Below are 19652 nucleotides of genomic sequence, written 5' to 3' on the forward strand. Positions count from 1 at the left end.
GGGATGGACCGGGAGGGACTGGGATTGAGAAAAACCCAACTGGGACAGACTGGGAGGGACTGGGATCGAGATAAACCCAACTGGGACAGACTGGGAGGGACTGGGATTGAGAAAAACCCAACTGGGACAGACTGGGAGGGACTGGGATCGAGATAAACCCAACTGGGACAGACTGGGAGGGACTGGGATTGAGAAAAACCCAACTGGGACAGACTGGGAGGAACTGGAAATGAGATAAACCCAACTGGGACAGACTGGGAATGAGATAACCCAGACTGGGAGGGACTGGGATCGAGATAAACCCAACTGGGATAAACTGGGATAAACTGGGACGGCAATGAAGTTGATGTTAGAACTGTACCGGAGTGTTGGAGTGTGACTGGGAGGAACTGGGATGGACTGGGAGGAAACTGGAACAAACTGGAAGAGACTGGTTTGTACTGGGAGCAACTGGGCTGGACTGGTTTGAACTGGGAAGGAACTGGCTTGGACCGGATCGCACAGGGAAAGAACCGGGCTGCACTGGTTTGAACTGGGAATGGGCGTGGTTTATTTGTAGGCATGGTTTATTTCTGGGCGTGGCTCCACCGAGGCCCCGCCCCCTCAGACCAGCTCCCCCTGGGGGGTCACGAGCGGCTCTGGGGGCACCTGGGGGGGGGGGAAGGGGAATGAAGGGGGAGGGGCCAGAGCTGCTCGTGGCCCCTCCCCCACCCTGGATGATCCCATGGCCCCTCCCCCAGCCCTCAATGCCCTCCCCCCTCACCTCCTCGTAGCCCCCCCACGGCTCCACCTCCTCGTACAGGTGCGGCTCCGCCCCTAAAAGAAGGTGGGGGAGGGGCAGCAGGTGAGGGGTGGGGGATGGGCACAGGCCCCTCCCCCCTTCCTACACCCCTCCCCCCCCCACTCACCTTTGGGGAGGTCCCAGGGGGCGGAGCCAAGGCTGGGGGGGCCCCAAGAGCCTTCGGGGCTGGGCTGGGGGTGGGGGAGGGGCGGGGTCATAAATGGCCCCTCCCCTACCTTAGAAACCGCCCCTCCCATTTTCAAAATTTGCATACTCAATGCTTAAAAACGCCCATCCCTCCACCCTTAAAAGTGCCCCTCCCCCACCCCAAACAGCCCCAGAAATCGCCCCTCCCCCCACTTGTAAAATCGCCCCTCCCCCACCCCCAAAACCGCCCCTCCCTCACTTCTGAATTTACCCCTCCCCCACACCAAAATTGCCCCTCCCCCATTACCAAGATTGCCCCTCCCCCACCCCAAAATTGCCCCTCCCCCATGACCAGGATTGCCCCTCCCCCACCTCAAAATTTGCCCCTCCCCACCTCAAAATTTGCCCCTCCCCCACCCCGAAACCGAACCCTAAACCACCCCTCCCCCACTTTTAAAGTCACCCCTCCCCCACCATTACAAAAGCCCCTCCCCCACTTCTAAAATTAACCCCTCCCCCACCCCAAGCCCCTCCCCCCTCACCGTCTCCTCCCCCGCCTCGGTCCGCGCTCGCCGCCGCCGGCCCCGCCCCCACCGGAAGTAGCAGCAGCCGAGCCCCGCCCCCACGGCGGCCAGCAGGGTCCCGGCCATGGCGCCGAGCGCCCCCTGCAGGACGGGCACGGCCGCGTCCTCCCCGCCGCCAGGGGGCGCCTCGGGGCCCGCCCACACCGGGGGCGGGGCCTCGGGGACGGCTGGGAACAAACAGAAAGTGAAAAAAAAGGCACTTCCGGTAAGATTCCTGTCACTTCCGGTTCACTTTCGGGTTGCACCCCAGCCACGCCCACTCGTTTTCAGCCGGGTTTACGCCTCACTTCCGGGGTTTCTGGGACTTCCGGGTTTATCCCTGACTTCCGGTTCCTGTTTCCATTTTTACCTCAATTTTTTACACCCCCCCAAAGAAGCTACTTCCGGTTTTTCCACTCACTTCCGGGTTTTTCGCCTCCATTTCCGGTTCCGCCCCGGCAACATCCGGTTAGCAAAACACCCATCCCCGGCATGGCCGCTCTTCCGGGTAAGAACCGGAAGTCCCCCATCTCCACTTCCGGTGGCCATTTTAGCTTTGTATCTTTCTCTGACGTCACCCATAGGCCCTGCCCCCGATTTTGGGTTTTTTGGCGCCATTTTCCTACCGGAAGTGACGGCTCTCAGCCGCACGGGGGCGCTCTCCCCGCGGGCGTTGCGGGCGCGCACGGTGACGTCATAGGGCGTGTCCGGCTGGAGCCCGCCCAGCGTGAGGGAGAAACCGGAAGTGACGAGGTGGGCGGGTGGGGGAGGGGCGTCCGGCCCGTCTGCGCTGTGGGGGAGGGAAGGTGAAAATTAAGGAGGGGGCGTGGCCGGAAGTGAAAGTGCAGAGGGGACGGAAAAACCCGTAACGACGGGAAAAAGGGGGCGGGGCCATGAGGGGAAAAGTACAGAAGTTTCGGTTGGCGGACCGGAAGTGATGCAAGATTACCGGAAGTTGGGGTCGGGAGACCGGAAGTAACACAGAGAGCAAAAAAGAGAGGCCGGAAGTTGGAATAGGCAGACCGGAAGTGAGATGACAAAACCGGAAGTTGAGTTTTAGAGACCGGAAGTAGCACAGAGAAGGAAGGAACAGCCCGGAAGTCAGTAGGGCCAGACCGGAAGTGGCACAAAACAACCGGAAGTTGGGCTGGAAAGACAGGAAGTGGGCCGAGGATCGCCCCAAATGACCGGAAGTCGGTGCGGGCTGAACGGAAGTGAGGTTATATAAACCGGAAGTGGCTCGGGGGGGGTCGGGGCGCCCCCTACCGGAGCAGGAAGTGCTGGGCCAGGCCCCCGTCCCAGCCCGGGTCCCAGGCCAGGCTCAGGGAGGTCCCCGAGAGCCCCGAGAGCCGCAGGGAACGGGGCGGGTCCGGACGGTCTGGGGGGGGACGGAACTGGGTGAGGCCAGTTTGATCCCAGTATGGGCCCAGTATAAACCAGTAACCCCAAATCCTCATTTTACCCCTTCCCAGTCCCTCCCAGTGTAATCCCAGCGCTCCCAGTATGATCCCAGTGTGATCCCAGTTTGATCCCAGTGCTCCCAGTGTGATCCCAGTATGAGCCCAGTGCTCCCAGTGTGATCCCAGTTTGATCCCAGTGCTCCCAGTTTGATCCCAGTGCTCCCAGTATGATCCCAGTGTGATCCCAGTGCTCCCAGTGTGATCCCAGTGCTCCCAGTATGATTCCAGTATGAGCCCAGTGCTCCCAGTGCTCCCAGTGTGATCCCAGTTTGATCCCAGTGCTCCCAGTATGATCCCAGTGTGATCCCAGTGCTCCCAGTATGATCCCAGTTTGATCCCAGTGCCCACAATGCCCTTCCCAGCCCCTCCCAGTTTATCCCAGTCCGTTCCAGTCCCTCCCACTGCCCTCCCAGCCCCTTCCCAGTACATCCCAGTCCCTCCCAGTTTATCCCGGCCCACGCCCACCCGCCATCTGCAGCCTCAGCCTCCTCCTGGCCGTCCCCCTCTCGTTGGTGCCCACGCAGTCGAAGACGCCCACGGTGCCGTTGGTGCCCTCCCAGTGCTCCCAGTGCTCCCAGTGCTCCCAGTCCGGCGGCGCCGGGGGCACGTTCTGGTAGCGGTAGCGGGCCCGGGGCCGCGGGGGGAACCGGTGGGACGGGCGGGACGGGTGGGACAGGAGGAAGAGGCGGCGCAGGCGCGCCCGGGCCCCGGTGACGTTGGTGACGCTGAGCTCGGAGCTGGTCCAGGGCCCCTCGCGCCACTGGAGCTGCCGGAACGGCGAGCTGGGACCAGTATGGGGGGGACTGGGGTCACTGGGAGGGACTGGGATAAACTGGGAGGGACTGGGATAAACTGGGAGGGACTGGGAGGGACTGGGATAAACTGGGAGGGACTGGGATAAACTGGGAGGGGATTGGGAGGGACTGGGATAAACTGGGAGGGACTGGGAGGGGAATTGGGAGGGGTTAAAATGGGATTTGGGGTTACTGGTTTTTACTGGGAGGGACTGGGAGGGGACTGGGAGGGACTGGGATAAACTGGGAGGGACTGGGAGGGGAATTGGGAGCTACCCAAAGCTACTCCGGGACTGGGTGATTATGGGGGAATATCCCCAGTCGCTCCCAGTTTGTCCCAGTTCATCCCAGTATCCCCCGGTCACTCCCAGTCCCTCCCAGTTTGTCCCAGTCCCTCCCATTTGCCTCCCAGTAACCCTTAACCCGAAACCAGTAATGAGAAACGCTGAACCAGTATAAACCAGTAACGCCAAATCCCTTCCCAGTTCCTCCCAGTATAACCCAGTACATCCCAGTCGCTCACCCGGGCTCCCCAGCTCTCAGGCTCCGCCCATTGCTCTCCCAGTTTAGCTCCACCCCCGGCACTCCCCGGGCGCGGCACCGCAGCGTCGCTGACTCCGCCCCCTCGGGCACCAGCACCACCCCCGGCCCCGCCCCCTCCTCTGGCTCCGCCTCCATCTCGGGACCGTCTATAAAAGGAAAAGGGGGCGGGGTCAACAGGAGAGCGCCTCCTATTGGCTAATTCACCATTAGGGTGATCCCTATTGGCTGCCCTCATTATGGCCACGCCCACAATTGGCTCCTCCTCTTTGTCCCACCCTGTTAAGCCCCACCCCTTTCTCTCTTTAACTCCACCCCTTTTAGCTCCTCCCCCATTCATTTAACCCCTTCTTGGCTCCTTTAAACCCCTCCCCTTCCCCATTTAACGCCTCCCCCATTAACCCCACCCACTTTAGCTCCTCCCACACCCCTTTAGCCCCTCCCACAGCCCGGTTTAGCCCCGCCCCCTTTCACATCCGAGTCCAAATTTAACCCCTCCCACTCCACATTTAACCCCTCCCACTCCACAATTAACCCCTCCCCCATTAACCGCACCCCCTTTAGCCCCGCCCCCAGCCCGTTCAGCCCCGCCCCCGCGTCTCACATCTGACGAGCAGCCGGACGATGGCGCGGGCCGGGGGCGGCACCCCCGAGTCCACCCGGCACTCGTAGGGACCCCCCAGGTCCCGCCGCGCCCCCGAGACCCTCAGGGCCCCCCCGGGACCCCCCGGCAGCGGCTCCAGCCCCGGGGGCAGATCCAGGGGGGACCCCGAGTCACCCTGGGGGGGAAAACGGAAACGGAAACGGGAGTGGGATTGAATAGAAATGGCCCAAAACCAGCCCCGAAAAGACCTAAAAAACAGCCAAAAATAGCCCAAAAATAGGCAAAAAAAGCAGCCCCGAAATAGCCCCAAAATAGCCCAAAACGGGCACCAAACTAACCCAAAAACAGCCCCAAAATGGCCCCAAAATAGCCTCAAAATTAGGCCCAAAACAGCTCTGAAAAATCCACTCAAAAATCCCCTTTGAAGCCCCCCAAACCCCCCCAAATCCCCCCCTCTCACCAGCCGTGCCCATCGGACGCTGCCCGGGGTGAGGGGGCTGCCCAGGACCCCCCAAATCCCCCCAGGACCCCCCAAAAACTCCCAGGACCCCCCAAATCTCCCCCAAATCCCCTCAGGACCCCCCAAATCCCCCCCCCCAAACCCCTCCCAAGACCTCCCAAATCCCCTCAGGACCCCTCCCAAAATCCCCCCCCAAACCCCCTCAGGACCCCCCAAATCCTCCCCTGGACCCCCCAAATCCCCCTCAGGACCCCCCAAATCCTCCCCAGGACCCCCCAAATCCACTTAGGACCCCCCAAATCCCCCCCAAATCCCCCTCAGGACCCCCCAAATCCTCCCCAGGACCCCCTAAACCCCCTCAGGACCCCCCAAATCCCCCCCAGAATCCACTCAGGACCCCCCAAATCCTCCCCAGGACCCCCCGAATCCCCTCAGGACCCCCCGAGTCCCGCTCAGAGACCCCTCCTCACCAGCCGTGCCCACGTGACGCTGCCCGGGGGGAGGGGGCTGCCCCGGGCCTCGCACAGCAGCTGCCCCTCCCCCCCCTCGTCCACCACCACCGGGTCGGGGGCGCGGACGATGCTGGGGGGCACTGGGGGGGGCAGGGGGCGAAATGGGGGCGTCAGGGGGGGTTTTGGGGGGTCCCTGGGTGGATTTGGGGGGGATTTGGGGGGTTCTGGGGAGGATTTGGGGGGTCCTGGGGGGGATTTGGGGGGTCCTGGGGGGATCTGGGGGGGATTTGGGGGGTTCTGGGGAGATTTGGGGGGTCCTTGGGGAGGATTTGGGGGGTCCTGGGGGCATTTGGGGGGGATTTGGGGGGTTCATGGGGGATTTGGGGGGTCCTGGGTGGATGTGGGGGGTCCTGGGTGGATTTGGGGGGGATTTGGGGGGTCCTGGGTGGAATTGGGGAGGATTTGGGGGGTCCTGGGGGAGGTTTGGGGGTCCTGGGGGGATTTGGGGGAGGTTTAGGGGGCTCCCGGGTGAACTCGGGGGTGATTTTGGGGTGTTTTAGGGGTGATTTTGGGATTGTTTTTGGGGTGAATTTGGAGTTGACTTTGGGGAGGTTTTGGGTTCGTTCCGGGTGAGTTTCGGGGGAATTTTGGGTTCGTTCCGGGTGAATTTTGGGTTCATTTCTGGGTAATTTTTTAGGCCCGCCCGTGCGAATTTTCCGTCCGTGCCGGGGTAGTTTTGGGTTAATTCCGGGTGAATTTGGAAGGCAATTTCGAGGTGAATTTTGGGGTGAATTCGGGGTCGTTTCCGGGGCGCCCCGTACCCTGCACCAGCAGCGTGACGTCAGCGCCGGCCCCGCCCTCGGCGTTGACGCACCACACCCGGTAGGCGGCGCTGTCCCCGCGCGTGGCGTTGGCGATGACGAGAGCGCCCCCCGGCGACAGCCGGAAGCGCGGGGAGCCCTCTGGGGGCGGGGCCAACAGAGGGGGCGGGGTTAGGGAGAGGCCACGCCCACTGTGAGGCACTGAGGCGCTCCCAGTGATCGCTCAGGGGGCGGGGTTAACAAAGGGGGCGGGGTCAGGGAGAGGCCACGCCCACTGTGAGGCACTGAGGCGTTCCCAGTGATCGCTCAGGGGGCGGGGTTAACAAAGGGGGCGGGGTCATGGCGAGGCCACGCCCACTGCGAGACACTGAGGCGCTCCCAGTGATCGCTCGGGGGCGGGGTTAACAAAGGGGGCGGGGTTAAGGAGAGGCCACGCCCGCCCAGGAGACATTGGGGCGTTTCCAGTCCCTCCCAATCCCCTCCCAGTATAAACCAGTCCATCCCAGTATATCCCAGTACATCCCAGTACTGGGGTTGACGCCCCGCCCAGTATAAACCAGCATAAACCAGTATAAACCAGTATAAACCAGTGTACCGGGGTTGATGCCCCGCCCCGCCGTGCTCCAGGCGCAGCCCTCGGGGGGGGGATGGGCTCGCACCGACAGCCCCAGAACGGCCTCGGAACCTTCCGGAACCACCACGGGGGAGGGGCCCGCGCTCACCACGGGGGCGTCTGAACCAGCACAAACCAGTACAAACCAGTACAAACCAGTACAAACCAGTTTGGCGTTGCTTCAATCCCAGTTCCGTCCCGGTAACACCCAGGGCTTTCTAAAGGCATTCCCAGTATAAACCAGTATAAACCAGTAACCCCAAACCCCCTTATTAACTTCTCCCAGTATATCCCAGTATAAACCAGTAACCCTTTATAACCCTCCCAGTGCCTCCCAGTATAAACCAGTAACCCTTTATAACCCTCCCAGTGCCTCCCAGTATAAACCAGTAACCCTTTATCCCCCTCCCAGTATATCCCAATATAAACCAGTAACCCTTTATAACCCTCCCAGTCCCTCCCAGTATAAACCAGTAACCCTTTATAACCCTCCCAGTCCCTCCCAGTATAAACCAGTAACCCTTTATAACCATCCCAGTATATCCCAGTATAAACCAGTAACCCTTTATCCCCCTCCCCGTCCCTCCCAGTATAACCCAGTATAAACCAGTAACCCTTTATCCCCCTCCCCGTCCCTCCCAGTTCATCCCCGTCCCCCCCAATGCCCTCCCAGTCCCCCCCCAGTCCCTCCCAGTATATCCCAGTATAAACCAGTTCCCTCCCGGTCCCCTCCCGGTCCCCGCCGGGGCTCTCACGGCGCATGCGCAGGACGTGGGCGGAGCTGACGGCCACGCCCAGCCGCGCGCTCCAGGCCCGGCACGTGATTGGCTGATCGTGGAGCTCGAGCGCCCCCTGCAGGAGCAGCCGTGACCCCGCCGTGACCCCGCCGTGGGGGGCGGGGCTGGGGGGGAGGGGCAGCCCCGGCTCCCTGCGGGGAACTGGGGGTTACTGGTTTGTACTGGTTTGTGCTGGGAGGGGTTAAATGGGGGAACTGGGGTTACTGGTTTGTACTGGTTTGTGCTGGGAGGGGTTAAATGGGGGAACTGGGGGTTACTGGTTTGTACTGGTTTGTGCTGGGAGGGGTTAAATGGGGGAACTGGGGGTTACTGGTTTGTACTGGTTTATACTGGGAGGGGTTAAATGGGGGAACTGGGGTTACTGGGATGTACTGGTTTATACTGGGAGGGGTTAAATGGGGGAACTGGGGTTACTGGTTTATACTGGGAGGGACTGGGAGGGGTTAAACAGGGGAACTGGGGTTACTGGGATGGACTGGGAGGGACTGGGATATACTGGGATGGACTAGGAGGGGTTAAACATGGGAACTGGGAGTTACTGGGAGTTACTGGTTTATACTGGGAGGGGTTAAAAAGGGGAACTGGGAGTCACTGGGAGGTCACTACTCTATACTGGTTTGTACTGGTTTGTACTGGTGCTCACGGGGCGTGGCCGGGCCGGATCCAGGTGAGCTCCGGGGCCGGGTGGGCGGGGCCAGCGCGGCACGTGACCGTGAGGGCGTGGCCAGGGCGGGGCTCCCGCGGGGACACCGAGATGGAAACGGACTGGGCTGGAACTGGGACAAACTGGGTTATACTGGGAGGGAACTGGGAGGGGATCCAAACCAGTCCCTCCCAGTAACTCCCAGTCCGTCCCAGTTCCTGCCCAGCCTCTCCCAACCCCCCCAGTCCCCTCCCAGTACAAACCAGTCTCTCCCAGTATGACCCAGTTCACTCTCAGTCTCTCTAAGTTCCCTCCCAGTCCCCTCCCAGTCCACCCAACTCCCTCCCAGTATAACCCAGTATAAACCAGTTCCCTTCCCAGCCCCCCCCATTCCCCTCCCAGTCCATCCCAGTATAACCCAGTCCCTCCCAGTATAACCCAGTCCCTCCCAGTCCATCCCAGTCCCTCCCAGTCCCCCCCAATGCCCTCCCAGTCCCTCCCAGTTTATCCCAGTCCCTCCCAGTATAACCCAATCCCCTCCAATCCCCTCCCAGTATAACCCAGTCCCTCCCAGTCCCTCCCAGTATAACCCAATCCCCTCCAATCCCCTCCCAGTATAACCCAGTCCCTCCCAGTCACTCCCAGTATAACCCAATCCCCTCCCAGTGTCCTCCCAGTTTATCCCAGTCCCTCCCAATCCCCTCCCAGTTTATCCCAGTCCATCCCAGTTTATCCCAGTCCCTCCCGGCATCCCCGGTCGCTCACAGATGACGCGCATGCGCACGGGGGCGCTGCGGGTGGGTGCCGCCCCCTGGCGGACGGGCGCGGCCTCGCACCGGAAGTTGGCGCCGTTGTCGCTCGGCGCGAGGGTCACGTGCAGCGCGCGGGAGGTCACGTGGCCCGAGCGGCTTTGGGGCGGGGCCTCCGGGAGGGCGCGGCCGTCCTGAGGGAGGGGGCGGGGCTTAGGCTGGGAGGGACTGGGATAAACTGGGAGGGACTGGGAGGGGATTGGGATGGACTGGGGGGGACTGGGATGGACTGGGAAGGGATTGGGAGGGGATTGGATTATACTGGGAGGGACTGGGATAGACTGGGAGGGAACTGGGAGGGACTGGGAGTGCTCTGTGATGGACCGGTTTATACTGGTTTATACTGGGAGGGGATTGGGAGGGACTGGGAGGGGATTTTTTTATGCTGGTTTATACTGGGAGGCGATTGGGAGGGACTGGGAAGGGATTGGAGGAAACTGTGAGGGAAGTGGGATGGACTGGGTTATACTGGGAGGGACTGGGAGGGGATTGTGTTATACTGGTTTATACTGGGAGGGGATTGGATTATACTGGGAGGGGATTGGGAAGGACTGGGAGGTACTGGTTTGGACTGGGAGTGACTGGGAGGGACTGGGATAAACTGGGATGGACTGGGAGGGGATTGGGAGGGACTGGGAGGAACTGGGTTATACTGGGATGGACTGGGAGGGGATTTGGGGAATTTTTTGGGGGAGAATTTTTGAGAATATTTTTGATTTTTAGGGTTTTTTTTTCGGGGAGATTTTTAGAATTTTGCTTTGGAATTTTTTGGGGATATTTTGTGAATATTTTTGGGACATTTTGGGAAAATTTTGGGAATTGTTTGGGAAGATTTTGAGGAAAATTTTGGGGACTTTTTAATGTATTTTTGGGGTGTTTTGTGCACATTTTCCGAGGTACTTTTGGGGATTTTTGGTGAATTTCTTTGGGACATTTTGGGAACACTTTGGGGATACTTTGAGGAATTTTTTGGGGACATTTTTGGGGTGTTTTTGGGGTATTTTTGGGGGTATTTTGGGGCAGTTCTCACCTTGGTCCAGGTGAGTTTGGGGGCCGGGTGCCCCCCCCGCGCGTGGCACAGCAGCCGCAGCCCCTCCCCCGCCCGGAAGGTGGCGTTGGGGGGCGGGGCCTCGACCCAGAGATCCTGGGGCGGGTCTGGGGGCGGGGCCAGACAGGGACACGCCCCCTTTAGTGTGACACGCTCCCTTCTTAAAGGGACATGCCCCTTCTTAAAGGGATATACCCCTTTTTGAAGAGATACTTCCCCAGTCCCTCCCATTTCATCCCAGTTTGTCCCAGTCCCTCCCAGTATAACCCAGTTCCATCCCAGTCCCTCCCAGTATATCCCAGTATGCCCAGTATCACTCACGGCTCACGCTGACCGTCACGCTCACACTCTTGGTCCCCACCCCAGGGGCCATTCCCAGTATAACCAGTATAACCCATTCCCAATATATCCAGTATAACCCATCCCCAGTATAACCCATCCCCAGTATAACCGCTATAACCCATTCCCAGTATATCCCAGTATAACCAGTATCACTCACGGCTCACGCTGACCGTCACGCTCACACACTTGGTCCCCGCCCCGGGGGTCCATTCCCAGTATAACCAGTATAACCCATTCCCAGTATAACCAGTATAACCCATTCCCAGTATAACCCATTCCCAGTATAACCAGTATAACCCATCCCCAGTATATCCCAGTATATCCCAGTATAACCAGTATCACTCACGGCTCACGCTGACCGTCACGCTCACACTCTTGGTCCCCACCCCGGGGGTCTCGGCCTCGCACACCAGGGCGGCCCCGTGGTCCTGGCCCCGCCCCCGCAGCGTCACGTTGGAATAGGCCCCGCCCCCCTGGGCGAGAGGTCACTCGGGGTCACTCAGGGGTCACTCCCAGTTTGTCCCAGTTTGTCCCAGTCCCTCCCAGTATAACCCAGTATATCCCAACCCCCTCCCAGTCCCTCCCAGTATAAACCAGTCCCCCCCAGTCCCTCCCAGTATAAACCAGTATACCCCAGTCCCTCACCGGCGTGCGTCCCTCGCTGTGGGCGCTCAGCCAGTCCCCCCCAGTCCCTCCCAGTATAAACCAGTATACCCCAGTCCCTCACCGGCGTGCGTCCCTCGCTGTGGGCGCTCAGCCGCGCCCCGCCCAGCCACCAGCGCAGCCGTACTGGGGGGTTACTGGGAGCACTGGTGCAGCTCAGCTCCGCCTCCCCCCCCTCGGGCACCGCCCCCGAGCCCAGCACCGCCAGCTCCGAGGGGCCGTCTGCCAGTACGGACCAGTACAAACCCGTAAGGACCAGTACAAACCACTATAAATCAGCATGGACCAGTACGGACCAGTACAAACCAGTAAGGACCAGTACGGACCAGTACAAACCACTATAAATCAGTACGGACCAGTACGGACCAGTACAAACCAGTACAAACCAGTAAGGACCAGTACGGACCAGTACAAACCACTATAAATCAGTACGGACCAGTACGGACCAGTATACGTGGCTGCAAACCAGTACGGACCAGTATAAACCGTTATACACCAGTATGGACCAGAATGGGTTATGGTGGCCTGACCAGTACAAACCAGTATGGACCAGTACGGGCCAGTATAAATTACTGTAAGCCAGTAAAGACTGGTATAAACCATTATAAACCAGTATGGACCAGTAAAGACCGGTAGAGACTGGTATAAACCAATAAGGACCAGTATGGACCAGTATAAACCATTATGGACCAGTACAGACCAGTATGGACTGGTGTGGGTTAGTATGGGTCAGTATGGCCCAACCAGTGTGGACCAGTAAAAACCAGTATAGACCAGTAAAGACTGGTGTGGGTTACTATGGGTCAATATGGTCTGACCAGTAAAAACCAGTATGGACCAGTATAAGCCAAACCAGTCCCTCCCAGTTCATCCCAGTCCCTCCCAGTTCATCCCAGTCCCTCCCAGTTTATCCCAGTTTATCCCAGTTTATCCCAGTCCCTCCCAGTTCATCCCAGTCCCTCCCAGTTCATCCCAGTCCCTCCCAGTCCCTCCCAGTTTATCCCAGTCTATCCCAGTTTATCCCAGTCCATCCCAGTCCCTCCCAGTCCCTCCCAGTTCCCTCCCAGTCCCTCCCAGTTCATCCCAGTCCCTCCCAGTCCCATCCCAGTCCCTCCCAGTCCCTCCCAGTTCCTCACACGCCACTCGCAGCGTGACGCTGGTGCTGGCCCCGCCCCCGGGCAGTGACGTCACCGCGCGGCACCGCAAGATGGCGCCATCGTCCTCGGGGGCGGGGCGGAGCACGAGCCGCGACGTGGCCACGCCCCCCTCGTCCTCTGACCACGCCCCTGCCAGGGGCAGCCCGTCCTGAGGGGGCGGGGCCAGAGAAAGGGGGCGGGGTTAAAGAGAGGCCACACCCACAAAAGGCTCCCAGTATCTCCCAGTTTGATCCCAGTGCCCTCCCAGTAACTCCCAGTTTGATTCCAGTATGACCCCAGTGATTCCCAGTCCCTCCCAGTTTGATTCCTGTTCCCCCCAGTAACTCCCAGTTTGATCCCAGTAACTCCCAGTTCCCTCCCAGTATGAACCAGTTTGTCCCAGTAACCTCCCAGTGACTCCCAGTATGATCTCAGTGATTCCCAGTAACTTCTAATGGTTCCCAGTGCCCTCCCAGTAAATCCCAGTTTGTCCCAGTAACCTCCCAGTCCCTCCCAGTATGATCTCAGTGATTCCCAGTAACTCCCAGTCCCTCCCAGTCCCTCCCAGTTCCCTCCCAGTAAGTCCCAGTTCATCCCAGTCTTTCCCAGTGTGATCCCAGTAAGGTTCCAGTACGATCCAGTGGCCTCCCAGTTTAACTCCAGTAACTTCCAGTAATTCCCTGTCCCATCCCAGTCCCGCCCAGTACATCCCAGTTTCCTCCCAGTCCAACCCAGTTTATCCCAGTCCCCTCCAGTTCCCTCCCTGTCTATCCCAGTATCCCCCAGTATATCCCAGTCCTCTCCCAGTCTCTCCCAGTATATCCCAGTTTGGACCCAGTCCCCCCCCAGTATATCCCAGTCCCCTCCCAGTATATCCCAGTCCCTCCCAGTCCCCTCCCAGTCGCTCCCAGTTGCTCCCAGTCACTCCCAGTCACTCCCAGTATATCCCAGTCCCCTCCCAGTCCATCCCAGTCGCCCCCAGTCGCTCCCAGTCCATCCCAGTCTATCCCAGTACCTTGTCCCAGTGCAGGCTGGGCGGGGGCCGCCCCCCCCGGCTCTCACAGCGCATGCGCAGCTCCTCCCCCGCCCGCACCAGCGGCGGGAGCCCCGCGATACTGGGAGCACTGGGAGGGACTGGGAGGGGTAACTGGGTTATACTGGGAGCACTGGGAGGGACTGGGAGGGGGAACTGGGTTATACTGGGAGCACTGGGAGGGGTAACTGGGTTATACTGGGAGCACTGGGAGGGACTGGGAGGGGTAACTGGGTTATACTGGGAGCACTGGGAGGGACTGGGAGGGGGAACTGGGTTATACTGGGAGCACTGGGAGGGACTGGGAGGGGGAACTGGGTTATACTGGGAGCACTGGGAGGGACTGGGAGGGGGAACTGGGTTATACTGGGAGCACTGGGAGGGACTGGGAGGGGGAACTGGGTTATACTGGGAGCACTGGGAGGGGTAACTGGGTTATACTGGGAGCACTGGGAGGGGGTTTGAGGTAAACTGGGTTATACTGGGAGCACTGGGAGGAGCTGGGGCAGCTCTGGGGGGGATTTGGGAATTTTGGGGTTTTTGGGTGAATTTGGGGGGATTTTGGTGGGATATTACGGGGTGTCCATCCCTCACCAGCCATGTGCAGCCTCAGTTCGGGTTAATTAGGGTTAATTAGGGTTAATTAGGGTTAATTGGGGTGTCCATCGCTCACCAGCCATGTGCAGCCTCAGTTCGGGTTAATGAGGGTTAATCAGGGTTAATCAGGGTTAATTGGGGTGTCCATCACTCACCAGCCATGTGCAGCCTCAGTTTGGGTTACTGAGGGTTAATTAGGGTTAATTAGGGTTAATTAGGGTTAATTGGGGTGTCCATCGCTCACCAGCCATGTGCAGCCTCAGTTTGGGTTAATCAGGGTTAATCAGGGTCAATCAGGGTTAATTAGGGTTAATTGGGGTGTCCATGGCTCACCAGCCATGTGCAGCCTCAGTTTGGGTCAATCAGGGTTAATTAGGGTTAATTGGGGTGTCCATGGCTCACCAGCCATGTGCAGCCTCAGTTTGGGTCAATCAGGGTTAATTAGGGTTAATTGGGGTGTCCATGGCTCACCAGCCATGTGCAGCCTCAGTGTCGCGGTGCCCGGCGCCGGCCCGGCCGCGTTGGAGGCCGAGCAGAGCAGGAGCCGCCCCTGGAGAGCCGGGACGGGAACGAGCCTGGGGAGAGAAGGGGAGGCGGCGCTGCGGCGGCTTGGGCCGGTTCGGACCGGTTTGGAACGGTTTGTGCTGGTTTGGACCGGTTTGGAACGGTTTGGACCGGTTTGGAGCGGTTTGGAACGGTTTGGACCGGTTTGGACTGGTTTGGAATGGTTTGGACTGGTTTGGAGCGGTTTGGAGCGGTTTGGACCGGTTTGGCCTGGTTTGGACCAGTTTGTACCGGGATTACCTGGTTTGGACTGGTTTGGACTGGTTTGGACTGGGTTGGACCGGTTTGGACTGGGTTGGACCGGGATTAACTGGTTTGGACCGGTTTGTGCTGGTTTGGACCGGTTTGGACTGGGTTGGACTCGTCTGGACTGGTTTGGACTGGTTTGGACTGGTTTGGACTGGTTTGTACCAGGATTAACTGGTTTGGACCGGTTTGTGCTGGTTTGGACCGGTTTGGACTGGTTTGTACCGGGATGACTGGTTTGGACTCGTCTGGACTGGTTTGGACTGGGTTGGACCAGTTTGGACTGGTTTGGACTGGTTTGTACCGGTTTGGACCGGTTTGGACTGGGTTGGACCGGTTCGTACCGGGATTGACTGGTTTGGACTGGTTTATACTGGGAGGGACTGGGATGGGACAGGGAAGGACTGAAGGGGCACTGGGAGCAGCCCGGGTGTTACTGGTTTATACTGGGAGGGAACTGGGAGGGGATTGGCATCAAACTGGGAGCGCTGGGAGGGACTGGGCGGTCACTGGTTTATACTGGGAAGGGGCTGGTTTAGTTTAGACTGGTCCATACTGGTTTGTACTGGTCCATACTGGTCCGTACTGGTCCATACTGGTCCGTACTGGTCTATACTGGTCCGTACTGGTCCATACTGGTCCGTACTGGTTTATACTGGTTTGTACTGGTCCCTACCTGGCCGTGGCCTCGGCTGAGCTCAGTTTCGGGTGGGATCCCTCGAACACTCGCGAGGAGACGTCGGCCAGGGGCTCCTCCCCTGCTCAAAACCACCAAAAACCAGCAAAAACCAGCAAAAACCAGCAAAAACCAGCAAAAATCAGCAAAAACCAGCAAAAATCAGCAAAAATCAGCAAAAATCAGCAAAAATCCCCAAACTGAAACCCAAAATCAGCAAAAATCGGCCAAAATCACCCCAAACATCACCCAGAATTGCCCCAAAATTGTCCCAAATTGCCCGAAAATTGTCCCAAAAATCAGCCCCAAAGTCACCCCAAAATTGTCCCCAAAATCACCTCAAAATCGCCTCAAAATTGCCCCAAATTTCCCCAAAATTGTCCCAAATGAACTCAAGATCCCCCAAATTGTCCCGAAATGGCCCAAATTTACCCAAAACGCCCCAAATCGCCCCCAAACCCGCCCGGATTTGCCCCAAATCCTCACCCAGGCGCAGCCGCAGGGTGGGGGCGGGGCGCGCGTCGTGGGCGTGGCAGCGAACGCGAACCTCGGCCCCGCCCAGCAGGGGAAGCTCCGCCCCCTCCAGCAGCTCCAGCCGGGGCGAACTGGGAGGGACTGGGAGGGACGGGGAGGGACTGGTTTGTACTGGGAGGGACTGGGAGGGACTGGTTTGTACTGGTTTGTACTGGGAGGGACTGGGAGGGACCGGGAGGGACTGGTTTGTACTGGGAGGGACCGGGAGGGACTGGGAGGGACGGGGAGGGACTGGTTTGTACTGGGAGGGACTGGGAGGGACTGGTTTGTACTGGGAGGGACTGGGAGGGACTGGGAGGGACCGGGAGGGACTGGTTTGTACTGGTTTGTACTGGGAGGGACCGGGAGGGACGGGGAGGTTACTGGGATGTACTGGGAGGGACTGGGAGGTCACTGGTTTCTACTGGGAGGGACTGGGAGGTCACTGGTTTCTACTGGTTTGTACTGGGAGAGACTGCAGCGCTTTGGGGGATTTTTAGGGGGATCATCCGGTCCCTCCCAGTTTGTCCCAGTTTGTCCCAGTCCCCTCCCAGTACAACCCAGTTTAACCCAATCCCCTCCATTTCCCTCCCAGTATATCCCAGTCCCTCCCAGCCCCATTCCCAGTCCCTCCCAGTATAACCCAGCCCCATTCCCAGTATGTCCCAGTTTGATCCCAGTCCCTCCCAGTATATCCCAGTCTATCCCAGTTTACCCAGCCCCATTCCCAGTATATCCCAGTCCCTCCGAGTTTACCCATTCCCGTTCCCAGTGTATCCCAGTCCCTCCCAGTATAACCCAGCCCCGTTCCCAGTCCATCCCAGTAAATCCCAGTCCCTCCCAGTATATCCCAGTTTGATCCCAGTACAACCCAGCCCCGTTCCCAGTCCCTCCCAGTCTGTCCCAGTGTACCCATTCCCATTCCCAGTGTATCCCAGTCCCTCCCCGTATATCCCAGTTTGATCCCAGTCCCTCCCAGTCCCTCCCAGTATAACCCAGCCCTGTTCCCAGTCCATCCCAGTATATCCCAGTTTACCCAGCTTCATACCCAGTCCCTCCCAGCCCCATTCCCAGTATGTCCCAGTTTGATCCCAGTCCCTCCCAGTCCCTCCCAGTATATCCCAGTATATCCCAGTCCATCCCAGTCCGTCCCAGTCCCTCCCAGCCCCATTCCCAGTATATCCCAGTCCCTCCCAGTATATCCCAGTATATCCCAGTCCCTTCCAGCCCCATTCCCAGTATATCCCAGTATATCCCAGTATATCCCAGTCCATCCCAGCCCCATTCCCAGTATATCCCAGTATATCCCAGTCCCTCCCAGCCCTGTTCCCAGCCCCATTCCCAGTATATCCCAGTATATCCCAGTATATCCCAGTCCCTCCCAGCCCCATTCCCAGTATATCCCAGTCCCTCCCAGTATATCCCAGTATATCCCAGTCCCTCCCAGCCCCATTCCCAGTATATCCCAGTATATCCCAGTATATCCCAGTATATCCCAGTCCATCCCAGCCCCATTCCCAGTCCCTCCCAGTATATCCCAGTATATCCCAGCCCCATTCCCAGTCTATCCCAGTCTATCCCAGTCCCTCCCAGTATATCCCAGTATATCCCAGTCCCTCCCAGCCCCATTCCCAGTATATCCCAGTATATCCCAGTATATCCCAGTTCACCCAGCACGCTGATCTGCGCCGTCCGGCTGGCGCGGCTGCCGCTCCCCTCCCCCGCCTGGCAGCTGAAGGCGTCGTCGTCCTCGAGCGTCACCGGGCGGATCCGCAGGTGGTGCTCGCCTGGACACGCCCACCGGGCCACGCCCGCTCGGGACACGCCCGTTTAGCGACGCGCCCCCTCTTTGCCCCCGTAGCCCCGCCCCCGTCAGTCCCACCCCTTCGGCCACGCCCCTTCCCAACCCGTTCTTTAGCCGCGCCCCTGTAACCACACCCCATTTATGGCCACACCCCTTTAACCAGTTCCTTAAGCCCCACCCCCTTTAGCCCTCCCCATTTGGTCAATTTAGCCCCGCCCCTTTAGCCCCGCCCATTTGTTCCCATTAGCCCCGCCCCCTTTAGCAGTGTCCAATTTCTCCTTTAGCCCCGCCCCCTTTAGCCCCGCCCCTTTAGCCGCTCCCTTTTATGCCCACCCCCTTTTAAGCCACGCCCACCTTTGGCGGGGTCTCCGACCAATCGGTAGCGAGGGTGAGCCCGGGTGGGCGTGGCCCCGAGCATGAGCCCGCCCCTCGACCACTGCACGGCCACGCCCACCCGGGCCCGGCAGCGAAGCTCCGCCTCCTCGCCCAGCAGCACGCTCTGATTGGCCGGCTCTTCCAGGAAGGGCGGGGCCAAGGGGGCGGAGCCTGAGGGGGGAGAGGGAGCTGTGAGTGACCCCCGAGTGACCCCCGAGTGACCCCCGAGTGACCCCTGAGTGACCTTTGACCCCGCAGCTCCCGATGGCCGCCAGCACCAGCACCACCTGTGGGGGGGTCAAAGGTCGGAGGTCAAACACAAAGAATTTCACCCCAAAATTCCCCAAAATTCCCCCAAAATAAAAAAATTTCCCTCAAAAGTCCCCAAAATTCGCTGAACGCCCCACAAATGTCTCAAAATCCTCCCCAAATCCCCCCAAACTCCTCCAAATTCCCTGAAATTCTTCCAAAACTCCCCCAAATTCCCCCAAATGTTTCCAAAATCCCCCAAATTCTCCCCAGATTCTCTCCGGAACCCCAAAATCCCCCCAGGATCCCCCCAAATGCCCCCAAATTCTTTCAGGACCCCCCAAATCCCCCCCAAAATCCCCTCAGGACCCCCCAAATCCCCCCCAAAACGGCGTGGGACCCCCCAAAATCCCCCTAAAACCTCTCGGGACCCCCCAAATTCCCCCCAAATTCTTTCAGGATCCCCCAAATCCCCCCAAAATCCCCTCAGGACCCCCCAAAATCCCCCAAAATCCTCCCAAATTCTTTCCGGACCCTCCCAAATCCCACCAGGACCCCCCAAAATCCCTCAAATTCTGTCAGGACCCCCCAAATCCCCCCCAAAACGGTGTGGGACCCCCCAAATTCCCGCCAAATTCTTTCAGGACCCCCCAAATCCCCTCCAAATCCCCCCAGGACCCCCCCAAATCCCCCCAAAATCCCCTCAGGACCCCCCAAAATCCCCCCAGGACCCCCCAAATCGCCCCCAATCCCCCCCCAGCCCCTCCCCCACTCACCCAGCCCAGCCCCTCCCCCATCCCCGCTGGCGCCCCGCGGCCTTTGGGGGGGGGAGGGGCCCCGCGACCCCTTTTGGGGGGAGGGGGCGGGGCCCGAGGCCACGCCCACGGCCCTTTGGCCACGCCCCCCCGGCGCGTTCCCATTG

General features: G+C 59.5%; 1 protein-coding gene across 1 annotated transcript; it reads right to left on the reverse strand.

The window, feature by feature from the left end:
* Positions 1–529: 529 nt before the first annotated feature.
* Positions 530–19650, reverse strand: NPHS1 (NPHS1 adhesion molecule, nephrin). Its single transcript, XM_059491426.1, has 27 exons — positions 19507–19650; positions 18726–18768; positions 18461–18652; positions 17973–18089; positions 16276–16404; positions 15790–15871; positions 14775–14878; positions 13689–13807; positions 12674–12842; positions 11602–11759; positions 11221–11347; positions 10515–10639; positions 9441–9618; positions 8676–8808; positions 7991–8163; positions 7218–7355; positions 6623–6763; positions 5820–5941; positions 4890–5064; positions 4269–4434; positions 3417–3733; positions 2758–2869; positions 2118–2281; positions 1471–1679; positions 909–972; positions 764–816; positions 530–648 (listed from the first exon to the last, which is right to left on the reverse strand). Exons 1-27 carry the CDS (start codon positions 19648–19650, stop codon positions 604–606), a joined length of 3699 nt encoding a protein of 1232 aa, XP_059347409.1. The 3' UTR covers positions 530–603.
* Positions 19651–19652: the final 2 nt, after the last annotated feature.

The sequence above is a fragment of the Ammospiza nelsoni genome, chromosome 34, assembly GCF_027579445.1.
Source record: "Ammospiza nelsoni isolate bAmmNel1 chromosome 34, bAmmNel1.pri, whole genome shotgun sequence".
Taxonomy (NCBI): Eukaryota; Metazoa; Chordata; class Aves; order Passeriformes; family Passerellidae; genus Ammospiza; species Ammospiza nelsoni.